General features: G+C 39.8%; 1 protein-coding gene across 2 annotated transcripts in view; it reads left to right on the top strand.

The window, feature by feature from the left end:
* The window catches only part of VAMP4 (vesicle associated membrane protein 4), a 46,434-nt gene extending 39,883 nt beyond the window's left edge, over positions 1–6,551 (top strand). For both annotated transcript variants that reach the window (XM_042924998.1, XM_042924997.1), the window contains 4 exons: positions 98–198; positions 1,135–1,214; positions 3,856–3,907; positions 5,828–6,551. In XM_042924998.1, coding sequence (XP_042780932.1) covers positions 98–198; positions 1,135–1,214; positions 3,856–3,907; positions 5,828–5,856 — 262 coding nt within the window. In that variant the 3' untranslated portion in view covers positions 5,857–6,551. The remainder of the gene's footprint in view (positions 1–97; positions 199–1,134; positions 1,215–3,855; positions 3,908–5,827) is intronic.
* The last annotated feature ends 12,956 nt before the right edge of the window (positions 6,552–19,507 follow it).

Here is a 19,507-nt window from a genome sequence, read left to right as displayed (position 1 = left end):
TGCTATTTTTTATCATGGAAGTTTTCTAATGAAAGTTTCAGCAATTATAAAATTCTTAAAAGAAAAAAATAATTTTTAAATCTTTCTTTTAAACTAGTGTTCAGAATCAGGTGGATGAAGTTATTGATGTCATGCAAGAAAATATTACAAAGGTAATTGAAAGAGGGGAGAGACTAGATGAACTACAGGACAAATCAGGTACAGCTACCTCATATATTTCTTGATATTGTTAATCTGTGTTTTGATAGTTTTTTCCTCCTCACATCCCTCTAGCCAAAGTTTAGGAATCTTGATTTAGGACAATGATATTTGGTCCTTAAGTTTGTGATTTTAGTACTTTAATTTTAGCTCCCTTTATTTGAATCATCTTACTGCATTATTTGTTTGGTTGAAGATGGAAATTTTTTAAATTTATTGTTGAATAGAGTAGAAATTTTTTTGCCTTATTATGTTGATATGCTTTGTGTTTCTCATACTCTCAGGGAGGAAGTCTAATCACTTATTTTCAACACTTATGTCAAATTTAATCTGATGTTTTTATCTTAGGCTTTTTCTGGCGACTCAGCAACATTTCTTTACTGACAAACGTTAGTCTCTCTTGTAACAGTTGCTGTCACATGTTAGGTATTCAAATATTGTTTCAATGATGAATAGCTAAATACCTGATTAATCCTGGACAGACTTGTCTAACCAAAAAACTTAACCACTTTTAAAATTCATTGTTTTCCTTCAAAGTCAGTCTCTTTTTGTATCTTCTAAGAATCTAACCTTCTCCACATGTAGATTTTTTTTCTATAGGTGTATCGAGTACTTGAATTTTTAAAGAGTATTTTCTTACCAGAACTCATATGTTTATGTGAAAACATTGAGGGCCCTGGGAAGACTTCTCTTAATCTTACTGTAAAAATGGGCTGAGCAAACTGACCTGTACTTTTGTGCACTTTTTGTGCTCTTTCTTTTCTCCCAACACGGATTGCCAGTTTGTGGGTGGAGGAGAGGGAGGATGTTGTTTTCGTGCTTAAAAGGGAATGCATTTGCAGAAGTAGAAATTAATATTTTCTTGTCTTTGTGTGACTAGATAAAAGAATCCTGTTATGTCGTTTAATCCTTCTCTCCATCCTCTATGTGATATAGAAAGCTTATCGGATAATGCAACTGCTTTTAGCAACAGATCGAAACAACTTCGAAGGCAAATGTGGTGGCGTGGATGCAGAGTAAGTCAGAAGCTATTGGATAAGTGGCCCAGCATCTCAGGTGGTCTTCGAAGAATATAGGGCCTCTAGATTTGAAGCTCTGGGGGGAGGGCAGGGACCACCGCTGCCTTGCTTCTTCTATCTCCTGAACTTGGGATGTGCTGGGAGTCAGTAAATATTTGTTGAATAATTGATAGCTTTGGGGACAGGAATACCTAAAGGAATCAAGCAGTTCCCAAAGGGATGTTTCCATGGATTTCGTCACAGAAAGTAACCCACATTTTATTAATGATTTAGCTTCTGGTGGACTTATTACCTTATAAGAAATATAAATTTTTCATCTAATTTATTATTAGTACCTTTTTGGAGCCACTTCTAGCATTATATAGAAATATTTAAAAGATGGAGTGGAAGCTAGAGAAAAAGAATTTTCTGTTGAGAAAAATAAAAGTAGTTTATATGTCAGAATCCATTATGACAAATGGGGCTTAAAAAAAAATCTCACTATCCTTTATTATTCCAGAGAAATAAGAAATAAAAGAGAAATGTTTAACAAGGGGAAAAAAAATGAAAATCAGTACATAATAATATATTCTTAACAAAAATGTTATAGGAATGAATTTACCTCTTAAATATGGCTGCTAATCATTGAACAGAAAATGCTTAAGATTTTATAGTGAATTTCATGTCATGCGAGCAGTTTTCTTTTTCCTCCTAATTCCACGTGTCATTTTTGGCTTTGTTGAAAATCTTAGACATAAACTCACGGTTTTTAATCTCTCACTTTCAAGTTTAGTGATAACTTTCTAAACTTGGCTTTGCCATATGCTAAGAATTTCTTCCCAGGGTTGTTGTGGAGTTACTTATTTTTGTCTACCTGTTAGGTCATCTTAGTTTCACAAATAGAACTGAGGAAGGGAACATGTTTCATTGTTCCCCGTGTCTGGAATTTTAATTTTGTTGTCAATTTGTATCCTTTGAAGAATAAATTTTTCATTTTCTTTTAAGTTTTCCATTTTCATAGAAATTCTCTGTTCTATAACCTCGTTTGGAAGAGCAAAGGGTCCACGAGCCACTCACTTTCCCCATACGTACACAGGACCCATTTGTGTAGCGACAGAAAGATGATCATAATGTGCATTGTGACTAGCTTTTTTTAGCCATATCTAAATATCTAAATTGTGGTTTTGTACTTACTGGATTTCAGATCAGAAGATCAGAGGAACAGTATGCTTTTAAGGAGAAAAATGAAATTATATTTTTAAATTATATTTCTGAATGGTCCCTATGTCACTGCCATTTTCTCGATTAACTTTAGGAAAGGCTGAGAAAAGGGATATGGGGACAGAGCACAGATCAGAAGTTGCCAATGTCTCAGGGCAGGGAGGTGGATACTGACTATAACTGGGTATGAGGGAATTTTGGAGTGGTGGAAATACCTTATGTTTGACTGGTGGTGGTGGCTGACAACTATATCTTTGTCAAAACCCATCAGAATGAACTTTAAAGGGTGAATTTTATTCTAGAGAAAGTGTATTTCAATAAATCTGACTTTAAAAATAAGTGAGCAAAATTAATCCAACAGGTGGGGAGGGAGAATTTCTACATCTTTTGGTTATCATAATGTTGATAGGCACCTGGTGTCCAAATTGCAGAGCTTCCCTGGCTTCTCTTGGTCACTCTGCTTTTCTCATAAGTGTAATGCCACTAAAATGTTACCAGAAACATGTTTCAGGAACATAACAATAGCTACTTCTTGTTGCTATTTCTGATACTCCTAATGTTTCATGTGTTTATAGTAGCTGGGCATCTTTTTTTTTTTTATTAATGAACCATCTTTAATCAACTATCTGAGAAAGTTTGATGAAAACAAGACTTTCATTTGAATTCATCAGGAAAATCAAACCAATTTATAGCTTATGCATGTTAGGATTAAATGAGGAATGTGACCATTTTATAGAGAAGTGACCTGAAAATATTAAGCAGCTGACTGTGGACTAATCTTAAGAGGTTTCTGCTCTTGCTAATGAATTTGGATGTAAATTAAAAAAAAAAAGAAAGTTTCTGCTCTCAACTGAGAAACTGGCACACAGAGTGCCCTTAGGCAAGCCACTTATTAAATGAGGTTATTCATGAAGAATTGAAATTATATTCCTCAGAATGGAGACAAAAAATGCCAAGAAGAGAGTAAGGGAACAAAGACCAACAGAATTCTCATATACTTTGAGTATAAGTGTCATAAAAAACGCTGCTTTGTATATAGTGAATCAGTTGTATTAAATGCCTTTGTTATTCACCATATCCTGACACTTTTGAACAGAGTTGCTAAAATTTCATACTTTTCCTGGTCTCATATTAGAAAGAAGCATGAGAAATCATAGACAAATGTTCAGGCTCTTGAGGGCTTTGATTGTTAACTGTTTGCAGTAAGTACAGCCTTGGACAAAATCCAGTCAAGCAAAATGCTTGAATTTGGGAACTCTGATTATTTACAAAAAGATGCAAATAGCCAGCAAGTTCACATGAGAAAAAATGTGAAAAGCTTTCAAGGATTGAGCCTGTTCATTGATGAGTTAGTATCATAAATAGCACTGCAGATAATCTTGACTTTATTAACAAGTCAAACATTAATATCTATCTTATGCCTTTTTGTGTGTTGTAGATAAAAGCCATCATGGCTTTGGTTGCTGTTACCCTTTTGCTAGTGATTATCAGTAAGTATTTATTGGACTAGTAATTTTGTGTGGGGCATTATTTGTTTTAGAGTTCATTTTAATTTCCCTTTTAACTTATTTTCAGTTGACCCAGTATGACTAATGTCAGGATTGAGTAATGACTTCTGACCCAAGTCAGGACCTCTTAACCTAGGATCTGTAGCTCTGACAATGTTTGTAAATTGTATGTAAAGTTTTACATTTTGGCATATGTACATTTTTATGGGAGAGAATCTATATCTTTTATCAGATTCTCAAAGAGAACTTTCTACCCCCCACCCCCACCCACAAATACAGGGCTAAGCTCTTTGTTTGAGGCCAGATATGGCTACTCTTACACCCATTTTCTATTACTAACTTTAGGTATGGAAGCTTGTATTTTGTACTATGTTTGGAAGACAAATCCAGATAAATTTTCACCATATGATAGTTTTTTGTTTTGTTGCTTTTTGTTTTGGATTTGAGCTTGATTTCAGGCATTTAAGCATTAGTCTTCTCCTTTCCTTTGTATTCTTATTAAAGTCGGGTCATTTTTATTATCTCTTTTTCTCCAAAGCCTCTTTACCTATGTTTACAGGGATTTTTATGAAGATTTAGAAAGGGTCTCAACCACTTGAAAAATTCCATGGTGATACCCCTTTTAAACAGAACAGTTTGTCCCAAAGAAATATTGCTGATCCTCGTTATTCGTGGATTCTGTGTTTGGGAATTCACCCACTGGGTGACACTGATTGGTAAACCAGAAATCAGTATCGAGGTGCTTTCCCAGTCATTGGCAGCCGTGTTGAGAGCAGAGAAAAATTTGAGGCTTCTGACGTGCACGTTCCCAGCTGATGTCCAATGAGGCCATGGTCTGCCTTTCTAGTTTCAGCTCATAAAATAAGTATTTAGTGCCACATTTCTCACATTTTTGTGCATCTTGTTGATTTCACTGTTCAAAGTGGCCCCCAAGTGTAGTGCCGAAGTGCTGTCCAGCCTCAGGAAGGCTGTGATGTACCCTATGGAAAATACATGTGTTAGATAAGCTTCATTTGGGCATGAGTCATATAGTGCTGTTGGCCAGGAGCTTAATGTTAATGAATCAACAATATATATTAAAAGGTACAGAAAACACAAGGTTATATATTGATTGGTTGACAGAAATGTAACCAGGAGCTTGCAAGAATTTAACCCTGCATGTTCCCTACCAACAACGATTCAGTCAGTATTCACTGATTCGATGTTTGTGGTGACTTTATAGAACGTAACTACTGTAGATACCAAGAATGGACCATATATTTATGGTGGATAATTTGGAAAATATGGAATAAAACATTAGTAAAACTCAACTGTAATCTTACTACACAGATAGCTACTGTTAATATATTAAACATGCTTTTCAAAAATATCCTATATACTTTTTTATAAAGTGGATAATATTTATAATATTTAAATTAGCAGCTGTATGCTATGGTAATACTGCCATAACCTGCTTGATCAAAATGCCAATATTAGGGGTACCTGGCTGGCTTGGTTGGTAGAGCATATGACTCTTAGTCTTGGGGTTGTAAGTGTGAGCCCCACATTGGGTGTGGAGATTACTTAAAAATAAAATCATTTTAAAAAAATGCCAGGGGTACCAGTCGGTTAAGCATCCGACTCTTTTGATTTCGGCTGAGGTCATGATCTCAGGGTCGGGAGATCAAGCCTCTCAAAATGAATAGATAAATAAATTTTTTAAATGGCCAATGTTAGACATTTACTTTGTTTTATGATGTTTTTGCTTATTCTCATTTGTTACCTTTCATCTCAGATCATCTCGAGTTTCTTCTTCATTGCCTATTTCCAAAAGTGGACACAGCTACATTTAGGAGCACTGTTGTTAACATAGCATGTGAATCTGATTTTGATATGTTCCTTTCCCATTTCTTTCTTTTGCAGTTCTTATAGTCATGAAATACCGTACTTGATTTGGTGACAGAGATCTTCATTACGCAAGATCTGGGACAACAATAATAAAAGATTGCTGCATAATTTAAATGAAACCCATGTATATAACTTTCAAAACTTCTTTTTCAAGAAACTAAGAGGCAAGTATCACTTCAAATTGGAGCATTGAGAATGTCCAGTTATCTTCTTCCCTTCTAACAAAATGTGTCTTTAAAAATTATGTTTAAGGCAAAGATAGCCAGCCTCTATTTTGCCATATTCCAAGGATCTAATTTGAAACCGGATACTTGCCAGTTTATTGTTTGTATACATAATTAAACAGTGATGGCGATACTGCAGACTGTTAGTAGAAGGACCTGCATTATCGCATCGACCTGGGGTCAGACCGGGAGTCCAGAAAGAAGCCCATGGAGAGCACCAGATCATTGTGCTAAGACATGCACCGTCGTTCCATCGGTATTTGCAAGATTCTTCACACATTACAGTTGCTTTGCGAGCAATTTCCACGTTTATGGGCGTAACAAAAGCTAAATGTTGTAAATGTTGCTGCCTTCAGCTATAACTAAAACATTCCAGTAAACCTATTTTTGACTGTATAAGGGAATGTGTAGTAATTTTTTGGCATTTGGATTATGGAACTGGAAAATTTAAACAATATGAAAAGCATAGTATGGCACCATAAAACTGGAGATAATAAAATTCTTGGAGAACATCATTGGAGTGTTTGAACATGAATAGCATGGTTCAGTCTGATTCCAGTTAGCCTGCAATAAGGAGGGACAATCCTGATGTGAGTAAATGAAATCCACAGGTAACTTATTCCTTAATTTTGTTTTCTTTGATAGCTTCCCTCTTTAGTCCTTCTGCCAGAAGTGCTAAAAGTAGCAAAATCGTCTTAGAACTTGCTACTTTTGCATTCCTGATCATCCCCTGAGAGATGCATGTTGTACAATCAAGTGTCAAATTAGCCACCAGTAATGATTATAAAAAGCCAGGAGAGTTATCTATCAGTCACTAACCTAATAGCTAGAGTCATCATTAATCTAAGACTGTTTTTACAGCAATAAACTGTATTGTTAACTTTAAAATGTGCCCACAAGTCAAAGTGAAAATGCATAGTTCTCTATCAGGGAGGAAGCTTTATCATAACATTAGAGGTTCTGCAGACACTGGTGCACATGGATATGTTGACTGTATGTATGTAACTAAATCTGAGATAGGGTTAATAGAAGAAGCAGTATTTAGGAAAGAAAAATGGTCCTGTGTAGGTTTTATTTCTTTGGTCATTTTAATTCAGGATGTATGAAACACAGAATCTGTTTTTGTTTTAATTCTGTAGGCTCAGTACTAAGAGGCAAAATGTTCTGTTTAAATGGAAAGAAATATGAAGGGAGGAGGCATATTAGGAGATACTCAAGGGGCACCCGAGTGGCTCAGTCGGTTAAGCGTCCGACTCGATTTCAGCTCGGTCCTGATCTCACAGTCATGAGATGGAGCCCCGCATTGGGCTCTGCACTCACATCACAGAGCCTGCTTGGGATCCTCTCTCTCTCCCTTTTTTGCACACACTCTCTCTTTCTCACAAAATAAACACTAAGACAACGACAACAAAAAAGAGATACTCAAGACACCTACAAGTTACAAAGATGTAAATATAATCACTAAATTTTATAGTCCAGTAAGAATATTTTAAAAAAGGTAAAAGTCTTACATACTATAGGGTACTGTCACTGGTCTCTCTTTGTAAATGTCAATTAATGTAAATAACATAAATACTAAATCCTTTAATAAAATAGGGGATATCCAGGAAAATGAGCATCTTAGAATTTTAGTAGCTAATATAGTTCAGGAATGGAAATGTTTTAACAGAGTGGACAGAATCATTCCTAACATATGTATGTGTCTCTTTTATTTGGGATTGGAACTAGATTCATCAGTGGTTAATTTTCCATGGGTAGGTGTAGAAATCTGGTTTCTATGTGATTATTTCTCAAAAAGAATCCACATCTCCAGTGTTTTCTTTTAATAAAGTATGCCACTCTTAAATATAAAAAATAAAATTATAAAACTATTTTAAAAAATTTTAACCTTAGAGGATTTATGTAATAGTGTATATATTCTCTCTGTATTTAAATATGCTGCTGCCGAAAATACTGGTGGCAGGTGTGTCGCTCTCCATACTAGTGGTGGCCTGGTTCACAGTTTACCATTTTGTCTTCCTTGGTCCTGATTAATCCTGAGACTCTGAAAATAGCTGGCATGTTTATGACTTTATTGTGGTAATCTTAGACACGTGAGCCTTTTTAAAATCAAAAACAGAAGCGAAATATGTTGTTCAAATTGATGCCAGACCTGCCTGCCTTTCTTCCCTTAATCATTCTTTTTCTCATTCAGCTCAGATCATCCTGCACTTGAAAAATGCAGTTTTACCACTATCAAAAATACCATTATTTAACAGCAACAAAAATCAACAGAAAAATTCAGGTAGCTTAATAAATACTAGTTGATGCCTAGTGAAATCAGGTCATTATTTTTATAATGCCTGAATCATACCCTTATGATTTACGTGTAATTACCAAAGTCTATCGCCCAGAAGCAATTTCATGATTGTAATACTGATTAACTCCCTCTGATTATAACCCAGTGTTACCTGTGGTCTTTGGCTTCTCTATACTGATAAAGCTCACTGGAAGTTGCACTTAGAGTTCATGAACTTGGGGGTTCCTTGATGAGAAGAAAGTTGAATATTGGAAATGGAACATTACCTAAAATGGAAGAATAATTAGTATACATCAGATATAGAAATACATTGTGTTAGCTCTCCTGTGGACCACTTATTACATTCTTACTGTACAATCACTCTGCATTAGGAAATCATTTTTATAGCAAAAATTGACATCTTTCAATTCTGTATAGCATAGGGATTTCCTGAAAATTATACTTGTATAGATTAAGGAAGCCAGAATAAAAAGAAATAGAAATTTCTCACTGTTAGTACACTCTTCAACACGGTTGATGCTTTGTCAGTGTTGTTGCCCACACTTAACTCTACATCTGTATGTGTATACACTGATTAGAAGATATGCACGAAATAGGGGTGCCTGGGTGGCTTAGTCTGTTAAACGTCCGACTTCGGCTCAGGTCCTGATCTCACAGTTCATGAGTTTGAGACCCGCGTCGGGCTCTGTGCCGACAGCTCGAGCCTGGAGCCTGCTTTGGATTCTGTGTCTTCCTCTCTCTCTGCCCCTCCCCCACTCGTGCTCTGTCTCTCTCAAAAATAACCACTATTTTTTTAAGAAAGATAGTCAAGAAATAGTTTTTCATGTTGAGAAGGGATGCCGTTAGAAGAGGTCCTTAATTGTATGGAGTCAGAGTATCACTAGGTCAAGGAGAGCTACCTGCTGTTTTACTAGTCTAATTTTGTGTTTTGACATGGAGATGTGATTGAAGTCCATTTTTCTGCGAGTGTGGAGTAAGGGCAAAGTCAGTCCAAAAGCATGTATACATTTGTTGTAGAATGCATTGCATGCTTCTGTTTGTGCAGGAAATTGTCACAAAGCAATGTAAAGACAGTCCCGTGGAGCTGAGATACTGTCTCAATCTGTCCACTGCTGTTTTCATGTTGTAGGCAAATGGAACCACGCTTTGGACTGATGTAGGGCTTGGGCCGTCTTTTTAAGTTTGATTTGGTCTTAACTCTTTTTCTGAAAATCAAATAGAATAAGGGATGGGGACACAAACTCTTTGGTTCCTGTTTTATTAGAAGAAACTGCTTAGAACAAGGCAGTAGGAATTGAAAGCATGACCGACCCATTTGAAGTGGGTAAATGTGCTCGCTTCGGCAGCACATATACTAAAGTGGGTAAATGTAAGCTTGTGAGAGCACAGATGATAACCATATTTCTGTGTCTCCATGGCACCCAGCACAATGCTGTGTACATGGCAGTTTCTAGATCGTGTGCCTAGGAAGTCACAAAGACACCACCAGTGTGCTAGTGAGAGTCGGTTCCTGTAGTCCTCACTATAGAGAGGACATGATTCGCATAATAGTGGCCTTTGGACTTACCAGGAAATATTAGTGCTCTTTGATAATTGGGTATAGAAAAATTCCAGTTTTATGGTATTCCATCAGGTTTTCATTTGAAGAAGTCTTAATGATTAGATTTCAAGGCTACAAAGTAAATTGTGTATCAAAAATGTTAGTAAAATGTTAAAAATCAACCCAAAAGAAAATTCAACCACTTGATTTTTATGCTTTGGGTATGTATCATTGTTTGAAATTCCACACTCTTATTTACCCATTTTGATAAGTGCCTTTGATGTTTTAAGATGTATGGTGGAGGTGAGCAAATGTAAATGCCATGTGCCCTGGTCTCTAGCTTCTGAGTTCTTCCTCACCATTCTCACCAATGTTACCCAGTTTAGGACATTGTGTTCATATCAGATCTGTATTTGTAGCCCCTCCATAGTAAACAATAAAGTATTTCGTAGAAAACAAAATTAAGCACTTTGGCTTATTCAGTATGTGTTACTTGTTGCCTTACCTTCAAAGCATTTAAAATAACATCTGGTTGGGGCGCCTGGGTGGCTCAGTCGGTTGAGCGTCCAACTTCGGCTCAGGTCACGATCTCACAATCCAGGAGTTCGAGCCCCGCGTCGGGCTCTGGGCTGATGGCTCAGAGCCTGGAGCCTGCTTCCGATTCTGTGTCTCCCTCTCTCTCTGCCCCTCCCCCGTTCATGCTCTGTCTCTCTCTGTCTCAAAAATAAATAAACGTTAAAAAATAAAATAAAATAACATCTGGCTAATCACCCTGATTTAACCCATCCCAGCTTTCCAACAGAGTACCTGGAGGGGAAAATGAGAGACAAAGTGTTCTCTAAAAACCATGCCCAACGCAAAACCTACCGATGGAGTTCAGGAGGAATTTCTCCATGTAAAATCACAGAGTCTCAGCTGTGGTGAATACTCACGATGTACCTCCGTCACATCTACTTGAAAGAGAGGACGGAGGAGAAATTTCTCTCAGACGTAAATGTCCCGGTCAGAAACCCTGAGGTATCCCTCAGCCGGCCGGTCTCTAAAAGTAGAAACAACCAGAGTAGTGTTCATTCGCTTCAACCTCCATCCACCTACACGCTAAATTTACTCTTTTTAATATTCCAAAACTGTGTGGGAGGGGGGTGATATTTGGGGGCACATTGTGCCGGGAGATCTATAGTGTCCACAAGTGAAGTGCTGTAGTTAGGGAGCCGGGGGGCACCCTGGCAAGTGCATTCTGAAAACGATAGTATTTAATACAATTCAGTCAATGTGTGAGAGAACCAGTCAGGAAGGTCGTATCGGAGGACCTGAATCCAACAGCCACACTTCGAAAATGCCTATTAAGTGCTAGAAAGCACTGTGGAGCAGGTGAACGTCAGCCTGCTCTTCAGCTGCTGGTATGGGAAGGGTTCCGACTAGTAGCCAACTGAGCGGGGCCACGGGCAGTGCGCTTACCCATGTGCTGAGTGAGGGGACTAGCTGTCAACTGAGGAGTCTTCCAAGATGCACGCAGGGTCTGCGAGCACAATGCAACAAGGGACAGGGACAGGGTGTCCTCTTGGATCCTCCCCAGCAACATACAAATCGGCTGTTGCTTCTTCCTTCTTAAAAACCCCAACCAGCCCTTCTCCCCACTGCCCCTGTCAACTTCCACCTCGTCCCTTTGCTCCGCTTTCTGGCAACAGTCTTTGGGAGAATTCGCCCATATTTGCTGTGGTTCTTCACTCATTCTCTTGAACAGGACAGCTGAGCGTCTGCTTCCACCCGCCACCAAACTTACTCTTGTCAGAGCCACCATGACCTCTGCACTGCTGGACCCAGCAATTGCACTACTAGGCATTTATCCAAAGGATACAGGTATGCTGTTTCAAAGGGACACATGCACCCCAAACTTTACGGCAGCACTATCGACAATAGCCAAAGTATGGAAAGAGCCCAAATGTCCAACGATAGATGAATGGATAAAGATGTAGTGTGTGTTTATGTGTGTATACACACACACACACACACACAGGATGGAATATTACTTGGCAATCAAAAAAGTATGAGAAGGAGAGAAAGGCTCTTGAATGCCATTACCCACATTCTGCATTGGAAGCAAGGTCTGGTTCTAATGGAAAGAGTGGCCTCTGGGGCTGTCAACACCCCTGCTGTTGTAGCTGTGCTGATTTGGACACAAGCTCAGAATTCCACTGGGCCCAGGATACAAACAGTGATGAGGGATCGTAAGGCAGGCTGAGGGCAAAGCGCAAGCTAACAACCTCACCCCCACCATCACCACCACTGGGAGATTATTATGACATCCCTCAGGCACTCCTGGCTGCCCATCAAAGGAAGGGGAAAACAAAGGGTTAACTGATAGAGATCACAGTCATGCAGGACCTGTGTCGCCATCAGTTTATAAATGTCTTAGTAAATTACAAGAAAAAAGGCAATCTTACCAATAGTCTAATCTCCAGAAACCTATAGACTCAGTTGCCTGGAGCCCTGCTATCACTCTCCTCTCCATAGTGATGTGGGGAACAAAGGCAAGAAGGAAATGGTAGGCAAAATTAACTTTCCTTACAACCTGCTGCCCACTGACAAATAGTTGAGGCAAATACAGAGTATAAGGTTTCTCCAGAAACTCCTTACTGCCTTAATGTTAATGCCTTACTAGAGAAAAAACAACCCTAGCTTGACAACAGCCAGGCCCCCGGTATCTTAGGAGTCCTCTTTAGCATATCAAAGTCCTTCTGGAGGCCTCCCTTTTGCCTCTACCTCCCCCAACTCCATAGTATAAACCAGTCACTCCTCACAACCCCAGTGCAGTTCTTTCTGCCCACGGGTCCTGTCCCCATGCTTTAATAAAATCACCTCTTTGCACCAAAGACGGCTCAACAATTATTTCCTGGTCGTCACTCTGGACCCCCACACTCCACAACCCATCAATGGGAGTACAGGGAGACTCAAAGCAAGTGCAGGTGGAAGTGCTGTGGAAGCCAGGTAGCAGTACCAGTCATGAATGCTGTATGCAAATGCATGGCAAGGCGCGGAGATCCACGCATGCCCATTTGGACTTCGCTTACAAGCACAAGTTCAAAGATAATTATTAAGGATTTCAAGACAGTGACAGAGCTTTTAACCAAGTGTAGCGCCCTTCGAGAGCACATGGTGTGACTGCATGTGTCACGTGTGAGAAATAAGCCCACCAACCCAATCAAAGGAGGGACACAGCAATTTGGAGTACAGTGAAGTGGAGCTTTGATCAATGTTGTTGCAAGAGCAGATGTCTGATCAACAGAACAGAATAGAGAACCCAGAAATGGACCCACAAACGTAGGGCCAACTAATCTTGGACAAAGCAGGAAAGAATATCTAATGGAATAAAGACAGTCTCTTCAGCAAGTGGTGCTGGGAAAACTGGACAGCGACATGCAGAAGAATGAACCTGGACCACTTTCTCACACCAGACACAAAAATAAACTCAACATGGATGAAAGACCTAAACATAAGACAGGACACCATCAACATCCTCGAGGAGAAAGCAGGCAAAAACCTCTCTGACCTTGCCCGCAGCAACTTCTTACTCAACACGTCTCCAGAGGCAAGGGAAACAAAAGCAAAAATGAACTACTGGGACCTCATCAAAATAAAAACCTTCTGCACAGCGAAGGAAACAATCAGCAAAACTAAAAGGCAACTGACAGAATGGGAGAAGATATTTGCAAATGACATATCAGATAAAGGGTTAGTATCCAAAAATCTATAAAGAATTTATCAAACTCAACACCCAAAAAACAAATAATCCAGTGAAGAAATGGGCAAAAGACATGAATAGACACTTCTCCAAAGAAGACATCCAGATGGCCAACCGACACATGAAAAAATGCTCCACATCACTCAGCATCAGGGAAATACAAATCAAAACTACAATGAGATACCACCTGACACCTGTCAGAATGGCTAACATTAACAACTCAGGCAACAACAGATGTCAGCGAGATGCAGACAAAGAAGATCTCTTTTGCATTGCTGGCAGGGATGCAAACTGGTGCAGCCACTCTGGAAAACAGTATGGAGGTGCCTCAAAAAACTAAAAGTAGAACTACCCTACGACCCAGGATTGTACTACTTGTATTTATCCAAGGGATACAGGTGTGCTATTTTGAAGGGGCACACACATCCCCATGTTTATAGCAGCACTATCAACAATAGCCAAAGCATGGAAAGAACCCAAATGTCCACTGATGGATGAATGGATAAAGAAGATGTGGTGTATATATATATATATATATATATATATATATATATATATATACACACACACATATATGCACACACACACACAATGGAGTATTACTTGGCAATCAAAAAGAATGAAATCTTGCCATTTGCAACTACGTGGATGGAACTAGAGGGTATTATGTTAAGTGAAACTAGTCGAAGAAAGACTTCACTCATATGAGGACTTTAAGATACAAAACAGATGAATATAAGGGAAGGGAAGCAAAAGTAATATAAAAACAGGGAGGGGGACAAAACACAAGAGACTCTTAAATATAGAGAACAAACTGAGGGTTACCGGAGGGGTTGTAGGAGGGGGGATGGGCTACATGGGTAAGGGGCATGAAGGAATCCTGAAATCACTGCTGCACTGTATGGTAACTAACTTGGATGTAAATTTAAAAAATTAAAAACAGAACAGATGTGTGAGCGACAGGCACACTGGGGCACTCATAGCAGACAATTTATCTGCTCACATACAAGTCCCTCCCTTGCTTCCTCATTGGCTGAGTACTACAGAGCTTACAGCCTTACCCAACCGGTCGCCTGTGTTCATGTAAGGCAAAAAGTAGTCTGATTGGAACACATGTACATTCCTTGAGGGGACGCAGAGACTTTCACTACCTCCTCCATTTGTCCTTTGGCACATGCTCAATGCAAAGCGCATAAAAATAAGCCCGTAGACAGAGAGGGGAAGAAGAACCAGGAAGTGAAGCGTCTAAGGGTTTGGGACTCCATTGTTGAGTGGGGGGAGGGGGGGCCGGGTTCATACATACTTCCAATAGGTTGTAAACCTATTGTTAACTAGACAGCATAGCTTTTTATTTGGTATTTCTGAAAATGAATCATCTCCCTTAGTTCCCCCATCACACACCCGTACAAAGCCATCCCTGCTCATCCGCTCTACTCTTCTGGAGCATTTATTTACATGGTATCAACATCTGTCTTTAAAGATGGAGCCCATATAAGTTTGGTAAGCTGCAGTGGTGTAGGAGGATTATCTCAGAGCCCGGCTGTTCTACTCCTCTTAATACCAGTGTCATGCTAACTTTATTTTTTTTTATGCCACTGCCCTGTTACTGATTTTATTCTCTGTTCATTAATTTTCATCTCCTTTTTTTAAAAAAAAAAAAACAATACTTTTCTCTGGCTCATGATTTCCTTGCTGCAGATAGTTTCTCATTTCTCAACCTTCTGTTTCCCTTCTAAATTGATTAATAGTCTTTGATTGGATTCAACCCTGGATCCTCACCCAAACCTGCCAAAGAGCAGGTGTTTCACATTTGTCACATTGACGATTATCTTATTTAACCCTCAGAGAAACAAATGTCCAGTAGTGACTTCCACTTGTCACTCAGTCATGTTTTCAATCGTTCAGTCACAAATATTTATTGAACACCTACTCTATACCAGGCCTCCTCTTTCTCATGTCTCCACTCACTCTTGAGATCAAGGAGGAGGAGTGATGATGACTGTCATAAATGTCAAGGCACAAGGAAATTATTACCAAATTTCCATCCCACTCCTTTGAAATCTCTTCCAATTTGTTATTGGCCATCCATCCCATACAATTGACAAACCTGTCCCCTCAATACTCTATCCATCTTGGTATGACCTGCAAGCTCAATGAAAAAAATTTTAGGGGCACCTGGGTGGTTCAGTCGGTTGAGCGTCCGTCCGACTTCAGCTCAGGTCATGATCTCCTGGTTTGTGAGTTCGAGCCCTGCACCGGGCTCTGTGCTGTCAGTGCAGAGCCTGCTTGGATCATCTGTCCGCCTTCTCTGCCCCTCCCCTGCTCCCACACTGTCTCTCAACTATAAACCTTTTTTTAAAAATTAAAAAAATAAATTTTAAGTAAACTGTATGCCCAATGTGGGGCTCGAACTCACAATCCTGAGATCATGAGTCACATGTCCAGCCAGGCACCCCTCAATGAAATTTTTTTAACACAACTCAGTCACTAGTTGAAAAGCATTGAAAGCACTAGCTTGGGCAAGGCAATATTCAAAATATTTTTAAATATTTGGGAATACTAGGCCCAGGACCAGGGTGGGGACCCTCCAGAGCTCAGGGCAGTGGCTATTTGCCAAAGGGAAGGAAGTATATCAGTAATTTCAAATCAGTACAGTTATACTCACATGTACCCATGGACTGGTATTAGCCTGGCCCAGAGAGCAAGATCCTACCTATTGCCTCCCCTTAGGGTCCCTCTTGCTCTCTGGGATTGGTGCAAAACCAGCATTAAATCACCTCTATTAGAACGTTCGGGGCACGCCTGGGTGGCTCAGTCAGTTGAGCATCCAACTCTTGATTTTAGCTCAGGTCATGTTCCCAAGGTCTTGGCATTGAGCCTGGCGTCAGGCTCTGCGCTGAGCGTGGAGCCTGCTTAAGATTCTCTCTCTCTCTCTCTCTCTCTCTCTCTCTCTTCCCTCTGCCCCTCTTTCCCGCTCACACGTCCTCTCTCTCTCAACATAAAAAATAATAAATAAGCAAACAAACGAGAACATCGTGAATAGCTGTACCTCAGTGCAGAAGACTGGTCCGAGTGGAGCTCTACAGCAACCTCTTGAACTCTGGCGCCTTCAGAGGAAGAGAGAAGAAGAACGAGAGGCGTGAGGAGGAAACTTGCCATCTGCTATCTCTCAGGAGCTACGAGTCTCCCCGGGTTGAGCCGTAACACCCACGCTCATGAAGAGAACCTGTGGCAGAGCCATGGGTCTGTGGGAAGAAAGACCTGTGCTCACAAGTGAAGATAACTCAAGTTATCCCAGACTCACTTAGCCTAATTAGCCTAACTCACCTGCTTACCATTCTGAGTCTCCTATTGGCCTCAGGAGATCCTTGCTACTGTTCACTGCGGTTAATAAAAGTGCAGGCAATCAGCATTTATTGAGTGCCTCCTAGCCAATAACTGGGTTTTGAATCTGTATGCAAAACGGGTGTGGATTTCGAGAAATCTAAATGTAATAGGAGGAAGTTTAAAGCTTTACTTTATCAGTGATTAGCATAAGATCTACTTTCTCTAATCTGTCCTGGAAATAAATCCTGCTTGTCTGATGGGTATGCATCACTTGGTTTTCTCACAAAACCAAGTCAATGGGAATTGGGACCGGAAAATGCCCTGTGTGAAGGAATTAAGCCTTAGAGATCGTTGTAACTAGGAAAAACACTATTTTGATGAAACACTCATCAGATCTTTTGCCTCCCGCCTGATCGTGCCCTCACCTACCTCCTTTCCTGTTCACAGGCTCCGAGCCAGTGCACGGTGAGAGGTGAGCCGATTCGGCCCATTTCCAAGCAAGGAAAGCATAGCAAGTCCTTCCTTCACCATCTTCTCTCTCCCCTCCTTCCGCCTTCTCCCCTCCCCGCCCCCACCCTCCTACCCTCACTTCCGCTTTGGAGCCATCATCATCACTAATATGTTTAAGTACCAAACCAGAGCCAGGCCCAGCCCAGGTGCTTTATTATTTTTTTTAAGTTTACGTATTTATTTTGAGACAGAGAGAGAGAAAACCAAGTAGACTCCACGCTGTTAGCACAGAGCCCTACTCGGGGCTGGAACTCATGAACCCGAGATCATGACCTGAAACGAAATTAAGAGTCAGGTGCTTAACTGCACCACCCAGGTGCCCCAACCTAGGGGCCTTATAGGCATCATCTTAACACCAGTTACTTTGTCAAACTCTATTATGGAGGATGTGGAAATGTTGGGGCTCGGAGCCGAAGGTCAAGAAAGAATTCTTGAGTCTTCTTCGGTGCAAAAATGTGGTTTAATTAAAGCACGGGGACAGGACTCTTGGGCAGAAAGAGCTGCCCTGGGGTTGTGAGGAATTGGGGGAAGTAAAGTCCAGGGGAAGTTTCCAGAAGGACTTTCATATGCTAAAGGAGACTCCCAGGATCCTGGAGGCCTAGCTATTGTCAAGCTAAAGTTGTTTTTCCCTCTAGCAAAACATTAAGATTGAAAGAATGTCTTACCCTCCCGCCCTCAAGTATTTGTCAATGGCCTGTAGATTATAAGGAAATTTAATTTTATCTACATTTTGTTCTGCCTTTGTTTCCCATATCAGCTATCAATTAAGCAAGTAAGCTTACCTTATTCCTACTTTAATTAGAAGGTGAATCTTAAATGGTTTATCTTAACACAGTTAAACTAACCAGTGACTCCCAGCTGGGAGCACTTTGGGGTGACCTCCCCCGACACATCTGTCAATATCTGGACACATTTTCAATGGTCACAGCTCGCTGCTGGTATCTAGTTGGGAAATGTCAGCGTTGCTGCTATGGAAAACAGCCCCCTACTTCAAAGAGTTACCTGGGTCAAAATGTCAAGAGTGCTGAGGTTGATTAACCCTGAGATCAGTTATGCTTTTATAGGGATTGGAAACCATGCACCATTAAGAAAAACTTAGGAGACCACTGATGTTTTTACATCAAATTATATGATTTTAAAAAATCATTAATTTCCACACCTTGCTGCAACACCAGAACTGTTTCAAAGCATTTTTAAAATAAGTCAAAGTACTTTATTTTCCATAAAGTGAAGACCAAAAAGGATATCTTTTAGCATCATCTAAAATATAATTTTCTTATATTACTGTTATTAGCTCAGCAGACAATGGTTTCCTTTTTTTTTTAAGTTCTTTTTTTTTTTTTTTTTTTTTTTTTTTAAGTAACCTCTATACCCGATGTGGGGCTCAAACTCATGACCCTGAGATCAAGTGTTGCATGCTCTTCTGACTGAGCCAGCCAGGCATCCTGAACACTGGCTTCTAAGAAAATTGGATTTAAAAAATGGGGCACCTGGGTGGCTCAGTCAGTTAAGCGTCTGACTCTTGATTTCCGCTCAGGTCATGATCTCACAGTTCGTGATTTAGAACCCCGTGTCAGGTTCTGCGTTATCAACTTGGGATTCTGTCTCTCCCTCTCTCTGACCCTTCCTTGTTTGCACTCTTTCTCTCTTTCTCTCAAAATAAACTTAAAAAAAAAAAAAGAAAAAAGAAAAGAAAGGAAAATTGGAGAACTATCATAGTTTTGCACCTTTTCCCCTTTAAACTTCAATCTTGCTGGTAAGCACTAAACTGAACCTGTTTACTTTCTGTTAAGGTAAAACTCATTTCTCAACTTACTTTTCATCAGTGGATAGCAAAGGTGGATTTAAAAGAAAAGTTTTAAACGCTCAGACAGGTGTCAGCCAACAACAACAACAAAGTCAACCATTCTCTTCATTTTCTTTTATCTCTGGTGTTTAACCTCATATTCTTCTATCCATTCAATGGAGCATTTTTCTTATTCTGTCTCTTAAGTAGTCTCAGTTTTTTTCCTAAAAAGCTTATGTTTTCCCCCAAAAGTTTATATGATCCTGC

Source organism: Panthera leo, chromosome F3 (assembly GCF_018350215.1).
Source record: "Panthera leo isolate Ple1 chromosome F3, P.leo_Ple1_pat1.1, whole genome shotgun sequence".
Taxonomy (NCBI): domain Eukaryota; kingdom Metazoa; phylum Chordata; class Mammalia; order Carnivora; family Felidae; genus Panthera; species Panthera leo.
Note: the sequence above shows the minus strand (reverse complement) of the source record. Positions and strands in the feature narration are given on the sequence as shown.